Source organism: Notamacropus eugenii, chromosome 3 (genome assembly GCF_028372415.1).
Source record: "Notamacropus eugenii isolate mMacEug1 chromosome 3, mMacEug1.pri_v2, whole genome shotgun sequence".
Classification (NCBI taxonomy): domain Eukaryota; kingdom Metazoa; phylum Chordata; class Mammalia; order Diprotodontia; family Macropodidae; genus Notamacropus; species Notamacropus eugenii.
In genome coordinates this window covers 27550400-27563049 of record NC_092874.1, presented here as the reverse complement: position 1 = coordinate 27563049, position 12650 = coordinate 27550400, and the positions used below count along the sequence as shown (strand labels likewise).

Here is a 12650-nt window from a genome sequence, read left to right as displayed (position 1 = left end):
CACACATGTGTGTGCTTTTGAGCAGTCTACTGGTAACTCTTTGGAACGCTGCCTGCAAACTCCACTGATTCACAGAGCAGCAGTGTATTAGTATTATTTTGCTGTTATTATTATTACATATATGTTTTATTGCAATATATTATTTTATGGGCTGAGATGGTTAACTGTACAAAACATGAAGCCAGGATAATGGAGTGTAGGGAATAATCTTAGGTCTCAACCCATCTTTATGTATCGCATGCATTTGTTCATCCAATAAGCATTTATCAAGTGTTGACTATTTTCACATTACACACGTTACCTACAGCTAAGCAAAGGACATAGAAATATCTTTACCTGGCCTCAACCCAGTTAGCTACGTATTTGGTTTCCACTGATCTACGAGCCTCTTCTTTTTATATCTCACAAGTCTCTAAAAGTTATACTGTCTCAAGCATAGCTCACTACAACCAAAATGATTACACTGATTTGCTTTTTCAAAAAAAAAAACAACTTTTTTCCTAGAGTCTACTCAATGGTTTTGCTGCCAAACTGTTTTTCCTCAAGCAAAGATCTGACTACATCTCTCCTCTCCTGGATAAACTGCTGTGGGGAATGTCTGAAGAAGCTATGGGTATATGATTATGATGGAATATTACAAAGACTTACATGAACTGATGCAAAGAGAACACTGTACAAGACAACAATGTACAGAGTAACAGTCACATTGTGTGATGATCAACTACGACTGATTTAGCTCTTCTCAACGATACAATGGATGATCCAAGACAATTCCCAAAGGCATGTGATGGCAAATGCTACAATGAACTCTCCTATCACCCCCATCTCCTAGAATCGCTCTCCTCCTTTAAGACATAGCTCAAACATCACTTCCTCATAGTAAGAGCTCCTCCCTCCCTCCCACCTTGACCACCTTGCATTTATTCTCTCTATGATTAGGCTGTAGACTTGTCACCTCCTGCTAGACTGTAATCTCCTCCAAGGCAGGGATTGTTCCATTAATTCATTGTGTTGTATTACCAGCTCCTACATAGTACCTGGAAAACAGCAGACACTAAACAGCATTCACTGATTGACTGGCGCTCTCCTCTTGGCAAATGTTTTACATTCTAGTAGCTCATTGATGTTTAAATAATTTATAAGATAATCTTTTATTAAAGGTTAATAAAACCACATCTACGAAAATATACACAATTAATTATGTGGTAGATATAACATGTTGTCCTTTTTAATACATTTTCAAGGAATATAAATATATGTCCTTTTATAAACCTTAGGGATTATCTCAATGAAATCCAACAGTTGGTACTTTTTCTTTTCTTATTCTTTTTTGTTGCTGTTTCTGCACCACCCATTAGACACAGACATGGACCTTTCATTTTGGCTATCCTTTCAAGAGAATGGTCCTCTCTCCTCCGTAAAACAGGACTAAGGAGGGTGGGGCTAATTTCTTATGATCCTATGTTCTCCATCCTTCCAGCAGATTTTACTATGCTCAACACATTTTTCTTTGCTTACTGAAGGCTCAATCAAGCTTAAGTCAGGACCTTTACCCTTCAGAATGTGCCCTCTGTGTGCTGCCTACAGCTACTGACGGCACTAATTTCCTCCCTTAGAGCATTCAATGTTTTCCATCAGCACAACCAGCCTGCCCAGTCAACGCTGACCATCCCCTGAACTGGATCTCCCCACAAGAGACCTCGCCTCCACATCACCATTACAAAGGATGTTCCATGGCGCAAACTGAGGTTTTGGCCTTCTGCTGATACAGGAACGCAATTATTTCTCTTCAAACAATTGGCTAGTCAAGGCCTTACCTGGGACTTATTGTAGCAACAGAGTTTCTTTAATCTAGACTAGATTGTTCATGTGGCATAAGGGAGCTGGTCTGGGCGCTCATTTTGCATAATGAAGAATCCTGGGTAATTCAAAGATCTGTTCTTTACAATAACTATCTTCCTCAACTCAGACACTAGGTCATCACAAATTCGAGAAGACCTGTACTTAATCTGACATGCTTCTCTATATACTGGGATATTTGCTTTCTACCTGCCTCTTTCAACCACTCCCTGAAAGCATTCTTTTTAAATCAATGCATACACAGTAGTCATAGGAATAAAACTCAACATGATATGTCCTAACCTCTCATTTCTTGTAAAACATCAGGCATTTTTTTCCCGCAGCCAGCCCAATTAGCAATATCCTGACTTGGCAAAGCTGAGAATGTCACTGACCTCCCATGAGACTGTCTTTCTCCTCCGGAGGCACTGAAACTTCGTTTGAAGATGCCTGAAACAAACGTATGTACACAATAGTAATTATGCTTTCTTCTCTAAAAAGATGTTTTGTATATGAAAAAAACCAGATTTCTATTTCCCAAGATTTCTGTTATGTGATCAATTTAAAATACTAGAAAGATTCTTAAAAGCATTAGTGGAAAATATAACATTAGAAAAACATTATTTGCTAGATTTTTAAAGTAACTTTAAACATGATTTTACAATAAACCACCTCTCTAGGGTGTTTTCGGGCATATAAAGTATTATTATTCATGATTGACAGATGGGGAAATGGAGGCCCCAAGAGAGTAAGTGTGTTTTGCCCATGAATGCACAACTAATAATGGTCAGAGATGAGATTCAAGCTCAGGTCTCCTGACTAAAAAAATTCTTTTCAAATCTTTAAAGCAATGTAACAAAATGTAGGAGGGGGTGGGGAGAAGGCAAAGGAAACAAGAAAAAATAAATGAAGCTAAAGAAAAAGGAGAAGAACCAAAAATGAAACCAAAAAGAACAGACAAGAGAAAATAACAAATTACATTCATGTGACAGGGAATTTACATGTTGATGGACATAAAGAGGCTGCACCTTCCCTTGTACTATAATGATTTTTAAGTCCAGACTGAGACTGAGCGAAGCACATGGAACCTTGGAGTGACAGAGTATCTTACAACGTTTCCTGCTTAGCAATAATAGAAAATTTTAATTAGATGTTTCCAATCCCTCAGCAAATGCTTCAGTTTGAGACATTCAATGTACTAGAAAGCAAAGATACCAAATATGGCCCAAACCCAATCAAAATGTAACTGGGAAATATTTTAAAAAATAAATAAAAATGCAGTAGAACATAGGTAATGTTAATATGTGGTTCTCTAAGTCAACATGAGGCCCAGCTGTGGTTCCTATTTCTACCTGAGTTTGACACAATCATTGTAAGCAACTTGGTGTCTGTGAATGTTTGTATGCATCATATGGTTTGAATTAATACCTGCACACTTTAAAGGGTTTTAATTTACCAGCAAGTTCTTCCTGACTCAGTGACCTTCTTGTCTCCGATAACTTATTCTCAAACGGACTTTGGAAACTCCCATTGGTGGCTTAGGTGCCCGCACTTTGGCCAAGTCCATTAGGGCTCTGGTGACCAAGACATCCTAATGATTTTATTTTCAGATTCTATTTAGACTGAGTGCTGTCCAGGATGAACCTATCGGCCTAGCTGAAGAATGAGCTCTGTAAACACTTTACGACGTATTACAAAAGTGTGGCTCTGAATGTAGCTGAAATGGCCACATGAAAACTTCCAGCCAAGTGCAGTTTCCAGGGTCAGCCTTGCATGTTTATGGACATGGACGTTACCTCCTAGACCAGCAGGTACTTTCAGTTTGCAACAGTGGGAAGACAGAAGGGAAGAGATACAAGGATCAGCTGTGTTCCTAAGGAGGACAACTGCAAATACACCTTCAGATAATGTTCTTGGCCTACCCACTAACTGAGTCATCTCTGAGGACAACAAATTAACAATAGAATTCATTGGAAGACAACAACCAAAGCAAATAATTGCTATGATCACAACTAAGCTAGCTCCTGGTCCATAATGAATCATCCGATCTCTCAACGTTTCCTTGAGAGTTCCTTTATGTGCTGGTCAAAATAGTCAAAACCATCCATGTTAATTTGGGGCAGGAAAATGGTTCTATGAGGGTTGGAATTTCAGATCCTGCTACAACACTGTACAAAATATTATGTATGAGCTGGTCAGAGTTTTGTTTTGTCATTTCTTTGTTCCAAGGCAGCAGCAAGGTGGAACAATGGATAGATCACTGTGCCTAGAGTCAGGAAGACATGAGTTCCAATCCATCCTCAAACACCTACTAGCTGTGTGACCATGAGCAAGTCACTTAACTTCTGTCTGCCTCAGTTTCATCAAGTATCAAATGGGGATGATACCAGCATGGACCTCACAGAATCAAGTATTTGTGAAGAACTTAATAGCTTAATCAGTGCTTGATCCCTTCATCTTCCCCAAGGACAACAACAATTTCAGTACGTAGATGTCTGATTTGCCACTGGAAATTATGGTTTAGAAGGCGTTTGGTAGATGGCTTACCAAATGTTGATTCTTTCAAAGGACTTGAGCTAGAGATGCTGGAGTTATCCGAGATGTCTAGTTCATCATCTAATTCTGAATATATGTCTGTACAACAAAAAAGTGACATGAATGAATCTTGGAACAGAAAACATCAGAAATAGGGCAATGTTGACATTTTTACAAATGTCCTCACCTTTTTCGATATTTTCTAAGTTGTAGTTATCATCGGACAAGATTTCCTCACAGGCTCTGTCTTCGTCTTTCCCACAGGGTTGCTGAAAGTTCTCTGGGGGAAGGTCAGCACTTTCAGAAAGCTCACTTTTCAAGCTGGCCCCACCACTGCTGCTGCTACTCAGACTAGCCTTCTCAAAATTTTCCTGAGAAGCAAAATAGAAGAACTGATGGCTTTCTTTTCTGAGTTTTCTTCCAAGTGAGAACTTATGACAGAAATCAGTTCCAAAAGCACTGTGAGCTTGCACCAACCCCTGGTTGGTCCCGTCTTTCCACCTTTCTGATACCTTGTCATCTTTGGGCTTCCATAACAACACTCTCTCAGATCATTGCTCCTGTGACTCTCCAGCTGGCTTCTAACCCCCTGGTACCCTCCAAATGTAGATGTACCCAAGGTTTCATCCTAGACTCTCTCCTTTTCTTTCTCTACCCTCTCTCCCTTGGTGATCACATCTAAAATCAGAGAATCACAAACTCTGAGTTGGAAATGATGCCCGAACAAAAACCCCTCCTCTGACAGACTTGAAAGTGGTCATCCAACTTTTGCTTGAAGATCTCTGAAGAGGGGGACCCCATTTTACTTTTCTATATAAGGAGCCTAACTCTACATTGCTCCATGACCCCGAAACATCTCCTCAACAGCGTTAGCTAATGCCTGTGTGCAGAGGGCTCCTCTATCTACATTCTGAGCTTCCCTCTGGACATCTCACAATGAACGCATCTAACACTGAAATCATCTTCCTTCTCTAAATTGGGGTCCTGCCCCCTTACCTGCTCTATTTCTGTTAGTGCCATGACTATCCCCCGAGAGTTCCAGGCACATAACTACAGTGTCATCCTACACATCCAAATACCTTTATAATACTTTTGTCACTTTGACCTTTACAATATCTCTAACATTAGGGGGTTTTCCTCTTCATTGTCCCCGCTGTAGTTCAGGGTCTCCTCTGTTTTCTCATTTTATAGTACCTGATCTTCCTGATTCCAATCTATGCTCAACTCTGCTGCTCAAGTAATGATCCAAAAATACTCCTACAATAGCTCCATTTCTCCACCTAAAAACTTTCAAGGGTTCCCATCAGGGCAATCCCAGCGGCACTGAAGGTCCTCTATCATCTGACTCCAAACAGCCTTCCAGCTTTTTCCTTTTTCCTAAAATGTCATCACTAGAAACTACAAATGGCTGTTTCTTAAAATTGCATAAAGATAGTAAGAAAAACATAGACGGTGGCTCCAAACAAACTTGAAGGCTTTGACCTTCTGGAGAAAGAAAAGTTCTGACAGTTTTCACTTTTTGCAGCTAAGCAGACAAGGCATTCCGCAGCTAAGCAGACAAGGCATTCCGCAGCTAAGCAGACAAGGCATTCCCTGTCTTCCGCAAAGGGTCTCTTAATGCTTTCCACACTTGTCTTTTATCTGATTCTGTATTCACAAGTCTTACACTGTTTACCGAAAAGCTCTGAAAAGCTGTTGGCTCTGACAACCACCAATGAGGTAATACAAAAATATCCGTGTAACATTCTCATAACTAAGACATAGGCAGGATTCGAGAAAAAGCGGCAAAAAGAGAAAAAGGAAGGACAGACAAGTGGGGGAGGGAGGGAGGAGGGGAAGAGAGAGAGAGAGAGAGAGAGAGAGAGAGAGAGAGAGAGAGAGAGAGAGAGAGAGAGAGAGAGAGAGAGAGAGAGAGAGAGAGAGAGAGAGAGAGAGAGAGAGAGAGAGAGAGAGAGAGAGAGAGAGAGTTGAGAAGATGCCTGTGTTGAGAAGCATTTTAAGCAACTGTCTCACCAACCTCCGGCCTCATGGCAATTAGCTACTTTTGCATTCCATGCCCCAAACTGTCCACTTGAAAATGGTGGCTGTTTTACATACTGCCTAGGGTTTGTTGTTTTTTTTTTAATGTCCATCCTTGTGACTAGTTCATTTTAAAATAAAGTAATTGGAAAATACATGTTTTGCACACATACATATATAGATGACAGACACAGGGAATAGATCTATGCCCTCACACCTCTAGCAATGGAGGCTGGCACACTCTGCATCCTAGAGTCTTAGTAGAGAATTGCCCAAAGCACTGATGGGACAAGGTCTAGGAGCCCACAGTTAGTCTGTGTCTGTGACTTGAACCCAGGTCATCTTGGCCTTAAGGTTGAATCTCTAGCCACCACGACAAGATGACTTGTATTGTGTGATGTCTGTGTGTGTGTAGCAAGTCAACATTCATGTATGTGACACACTCTGAGCCTCAAGAATTTAAATGACAATAATAAGAGCATTACATCAGGCTTTAAGGTTTTACAAAACGCTTTGTCTACGTTATCTCATTGGATCTTTACACCACGGTGAGGCAGCTCTTATAATGATCCCAGCTTACAGATAAAGAAACTGAGGCTGAGTGTGACCAGTCCTGGGTCACACATCCAGTAAGTGACCAAAAGAAGATTCAAACTCAGAACATCCAAATTCTATATACTCAATACAGAACACTCAAGCCATTGCACCACCAAGCTTGCCTCAGCTGTCTCCTGTGATGGGTTCTTACATTGCAGTAAGACTAGAGTAACTGCTAAAACTGAGATGCTGACCGATTAAAATATTTTCTATATTATGTGTTGTCTTTATGAGTGTCTTATCATGTCGCTTAAAAGATGTTTATCGGCAGAAGCAAAAGAATCTATCATTTTGGGGTTGATGAACTACTGTTTCTTTTGTAAAAGACATCCTCTCCCTATCATGGGAGCATATAATTTAGAACAGTGGGAATTCTTAAAGCCACCTACTCCAGGAATTCCTGACTGTTTTTGTGTCATGCGCCTCAAGAGTCTGGTGAAATCTATGGAACCCTTTGCAGAACAATCTTTTTAAAATAAATGAAATAAAATACATAGAACGATTACCAAAAAACTAATAATATTGAATGAAGATAGAATTTTTCCTATTCATGGACTCCCCATGTTGAGGACTCCTGATCTTATAGTCCTCCATCACTTTACAAGTGAGAAAATGGAGACCCAGAGAAGGATCTGCTTAAACCATCGTTTCACAAAGCAAGGGTTGTTAAGGTCCTGCCCCCACCTCACCGTTCTCTCTGGAAGCCACACAATTCTAGAGTTAAGCCTCCAGGGGTCTCGAAACTATGCTTAGTCTCCGTTGCTGCCTCTAAATCGTTCCAGAAACCATTCAGATTGTCAAGAAGAAGATTCAGGTCCTCATTTCATCAGCTTATGAAGGAACTGATAGGTTAGGATGGTGGGCCAAATTTAACTAGACAAAATCCAACAGGCATAAATGAGAAGCCTGTATTGGGTTTAAAATCTCACTTCCATAAGTGTAGGGGTGGGTGGCACAGGTATAAAACATGGCATATGAACAAAAAGATCTGTGAATTCAATATAGGAAGGAGACGGTGCAATGCTCATGAAGTTACAGAGATTAGGGAATTTATTTCTCTTGTTCTCTTAAACAAATCAGAGGGAACATGAGGTCTGTACTTTGCAGAGAATGGCACCCTTGGAAATCACAGAGACAAGCCACTTAATGGTAATCCAACCAATTCAGGCTAAGGATCAGCTGGGACCCAACACATAACGGTGTTGGCTCTCTGGGGTAGGGAAGGAAGCTCTTTAGAATCGGAGGAGCAGTCCTAGGGGTAATTACTTAGTATCAGCTAGGGGGCAGAAAACAGACTCAACCAGACTGATTAGAACACCTGTGCCTTCCAGAAATGGGCAGCCACTTCTGTGGACCAAGATGGCATCTCCAGAATATCATGGAAATTAGGCCAGCCACCATGGAAAGTGTCACTATTATGTGAGCTAGCCAAGCGCCGGGATGGGTCTTGTGATGTTGAGCTCTTGGTATGAAGTAAGCTTTTCCTGTGTGCAGCTGATCATGACAGATTTTGAGTTGAGTAGTTTCTAACAGCAGTAAACTGGTATTATCCAAATTAGCGGTGACAACTGGCAGCAAGTGCATGAGGCCCATTTTATTAAAAGTAGCACAATTAAAATGAAACGCTGCCCAGGCTATTAGCTTGACGGAGAAAAATCAAGTAATGAGTCTACATGAGAAGGCCCGCTCTTCCCTGCACATGCTTCCCAGCAGGAGCAAAATAAATTCATGTTTGCTCTCCAGTTCCAAAAGAGTTGAGTTTCTATTTGTAGCTGTCTCCATCACCCTTTTTTCTTTGCTGGTTTGGCTGAGGACTGTGTCCTTATGTGCACAGATATGTGGGGGTACCAGGTGTTTGGCAGGGATTCATCTGGCAAAGAAGGATCTTTGAATCCTGGCAACCACTTTCCAGGGTTTGAATGGATGATAGATAGCACAGAGAAAATGTTTAAATGGCAAAGGATCATGACTGTGGTTTTCTAGTAGACATTTCTAGCAGACATTTAGTCCCTAAATGACAAAATGTAGATACCAGGTTGACTGAATGACATTCAGGGAGGAGCTAAAGGATTTGCATGATCATAGTAGCCCCGCAGTGGTTAATGACTCCAAAGGAAAGGGTTACACATCAAATTCCCCTGTCTCTTCTTCATGGGATTGGGAGAAAGCATATGATAGGGGGAGGCAAAGACATTCTGAAAGTGGTCACCCCACTGCACGTTCCACATATGTCTTTCCCCAATCTGAGGAGGAAAGAAGATGTCACAGGACCACATATGTCTTTTGATTCGTTGAATATAGAATCTACATCAGTGTGGGAACAGTGGAAAAGTTTTTAAGCATTTCTTTTTTGAATTATTTGGGTATTGCCGTGACTCCTACTGAATTCCTAAAGTCCTGAGGCATTTTCCTTTCTTGGTGCTCTATGAATCATAAGACAGGCTAATGTTCTTTAAGTTAGATTAAACATGCCAAGAAGGATATTTTAGGAGCTCTGCAACTTAGAACTGGCTGAAGACTAAGGATCAAATAATAAAGCAGGGATCTTTATTGCCAAGTTTTATTCAAGAATTTTTTTTAACATTCAAATTATTAAAAATCTTAAAAGATGGGTATTCATAGTGGAAATATTAATTTTCATACCACTACCTAATTATGATGCCACTTTCATGATTACAATTAGAACTACTTAGAAAGATTGGTATGTATTACTGAACTGTCAGCAAATAAAAGAAATTCATGAACATGAATGCCCTTAAGATGCTGAGAATGATCTTTTAAATGAAAAGTATACATCACATTTACCATGTTCAGTAACTTTTTTAAAAGTTTGCCTTCCTTCCTGCTAAATTAGTATCTCCAATGGAGCTCTGCTTTTTCCTACTTCTAAAGGAGTTTCATTATCATCACCATCACCACCACCATCACCATCGTCATCATCATCACCATTGTCACCAGACTAACCTACCAAACAGATTTAAGGTACGCACTGTTATTGGTCAGCAGCATACCAAATTCAGTCATTTCTTTTACTTGGGGAATAAGCAGATTGGGGGGAAAAGAGAAAGAAGTGATCATGTAGAAAACAAATGTCCTACCTTGAGTTTGACCAGTTCACAATCTACACTCACTGCGCCCCACCACAATCCAAGGCACAAAAGAGCAAAGCATTCCCCAGACTGCCAGTCCAATGACTACTGAAGATCTGGAAAACCTCTTGGCTCAACTGGAATCCAGGGTGAAACAAGAAATTTAACCTTCTTCAACTGCTCTCACAGAATCACAGACTATCAGAGACAGTGTTCTCCCCTGGAGAGGGTCCAGTCTAATTCCTTTACCTAAAAGATGAGCAAATCAAGTCCCTGATTTGCCTAAGGTCAGGGAAAGCAGCTGACACAGGACTTAAGCTTGGTCTAATGTTCCTTCTCCGCACTTGCTCCTTTACCATCTGATCAGAAGATGCTCAAGTACCAAGTCAATTTTCCTTCAAGGTGAGGGCAAAAGTAAGCATGAGGCTATTTTCACAATACGATACTGAAACTGCATGCAGGTAAAAAAGCAAGACTGAACAGACACCTGCATGGTGAACATACCAGGAATGAATTGTTTTAAAGACAGCAAAGCTGAAACTCTAACTCAAGCCATAGTTTTCTAGCAGACTTTGCTCATCACACCGTTACCAACCTGTTGTGCTTGCAAAGCCCAGGAGAGGAATGATAGTCAACCGAAGGGACAATAAAAGTAAAGTTGTTGGCACAATATTATGCCTCTTAAAATGTGCTATGTTAATACCTGGCTTCGTTTAATTTTTTTTCTATTTTTATCAGAGAATCACAGGTAAACCTTTAGAACAATGATCAACAATTGTGGAGCTCACGTTAACTGTATGAAAAAAGAACCACTACGGTAAATAAACAGGACAGAAAAATCCAAAAGTTTGCCCAAAGTAACAACTAGAGGCATGTGTTTGTTCAAACAATTCATGAACACTGAACTTCAAAGGCAGCTAGAGGCACCATAAGACCCAGAGCATTAGACCTTGAGTCAGGAGGTTCTCAGGTCCAATACAGTCTCAGACATTCACCATCTGTGTGATCCTCATCATCTGTAAAAGGAGGGTGATAAAAATAACCACACCTCCCAGGGCTCCCAGGATATATTTATAAAGTGAGTAGCACAGGGCTGGGCACACAAAACTACTTAATGAAGGCTTCTTTCCTTTCTTCTAATAAGAATTAAAGTAAATAACACCTAGGACAAGTATCTATTACCATAGTTTGGAAAACATGCACAAAGAGCAGGTATGATCATAAACACTCCATCATAAAACAAGGCAGCACAAAGAACTTACAGACATAACTACATGATAAAGGAAGGTTTAGCTGCCCTGGGCTCCAAACCACAAGGAATGCTTAGAAAGAAGTAGGCGTGACATTATTTCAGTTGTCTCTCTGGACAGTTATTTTTTGTCGTGATTCCGATGGTATTCAGCAAACACCAAGCACTCATGTGACCAGAAAGGTTTTCATTTAGAGCTCTGGCTGTGGCGGCTCCTATCCTCCCCACCCTTAGCAGCTTCTACATATAACTTTCAATCTATCCCTTAACAGGGGTTGGGGAGAGCACTAAACTCTCTCAGTCCTACAGGGAAGAAAGTGAACAACGATGTCTAAGGAGAGGAGAATGAGCAATGGAGAGCTAGACCTCAGGCTGAGGTGAGGGGAGGAAGAGTTTCCATAAGACGAAAAGCCAGCCAAATACCCTCAACACAAGATGACGAAGTCTCCTAGCTCTGCTGGCCTCCTCAGGAAAAAAACACCACCACCCCAATGATAGTAGCTGGTGGAGAAGCCATTTTGTAAGGCTGATTAATGACAAATGATCACATGGGTGGGGTCATAGAGCAAGAGAGCTTAAAGAGAAAGTTGTGGGACAAGTGAGTAAACTAAAAAAAAAAAAAAAAAAAAAAGGTATGCAGCCAATGAATATGTAAATAGAATAACAGAAAAGTTCCTGTAAACTTCCAGTAAAAAGAGATAAAAAATTCTAGAAGAGCCCTGAGCAATAAGGAAATAATATAAAGAAACTCCAAGTGGCTCAAAAGAACAGGAAAAGTAAAAGAAGAAATAGGTCGGAAATTAGATTAGGAGTCAATGGCATGAGACAGTTTAAAAAACATGATGTAAAAACTGTTCAACACTGAAAAAGGCAAATTTGGACCTCATAAATAAAAACATGAAGGAAAAGCAGCAGGTCAGCAACATAAAAGAATATATACATTATATGCTACCCAGAGTGATGGATCTTGAACACAAAACTCACAGAGGCAATTTTGAAAAGTGTGGATCTCTTAGAAAAGCACATCACAATGAATTGAAAAATCTAATGACCAAACTGCAATAATTAATACCAGAAACTTAGTCAGAAGTATTAAAAACACAAAGAACAATAAATTGTTTGAAATAGGATGTAGATCACTAATATAAAGAAACCCTAATCTTTAATCACAAAGGAATATAGTTTTAAAATTCATTCCTTATCTATCATGGAAAGACTGATTTGATTAATCCCAGACTACTCATTCACAAGAAATTAAAGAAGGCATTGGACTACAATATACTATGTTGTGAGGGGCAAAGAAAATAAAAACCCTTTGAATA

The 12650-nt window shown here is 40.1% G+C and overlaps 1 protein-coding gene across 6 annotated transcripts in view; it reads right to left on the bottom strand.

Moving 5' to 3' along the window:
• The window catches only part of NEK10 (NIMA related kinase 10), a 237154-nt gene that overhangs the window by 53121 nt on the left and 171383 nt on the right, over positions 1-12650 (bottom strand). For all 6 annotated transcript variants that reach the window (XM_072651141.1, XM_072651146.1, XM_072651143.1 and 3 more), the window contains 3 exons: positions 4562-4745; positions 4387-4473; positions 2235-2289 (listed from right to left, as the gene is read on the bottom strand). In XM_072651141.1, coding sequence (XP_072507242.1) covers positions 2235-2289; positions 4387-4473; positions 4562-4745 — 326 coding nt within the window. The remainder of the gene's footprint in view (positions 1-2234; positions 2290-4386; positions 4474-4561; positions 4746-12650) is intronic.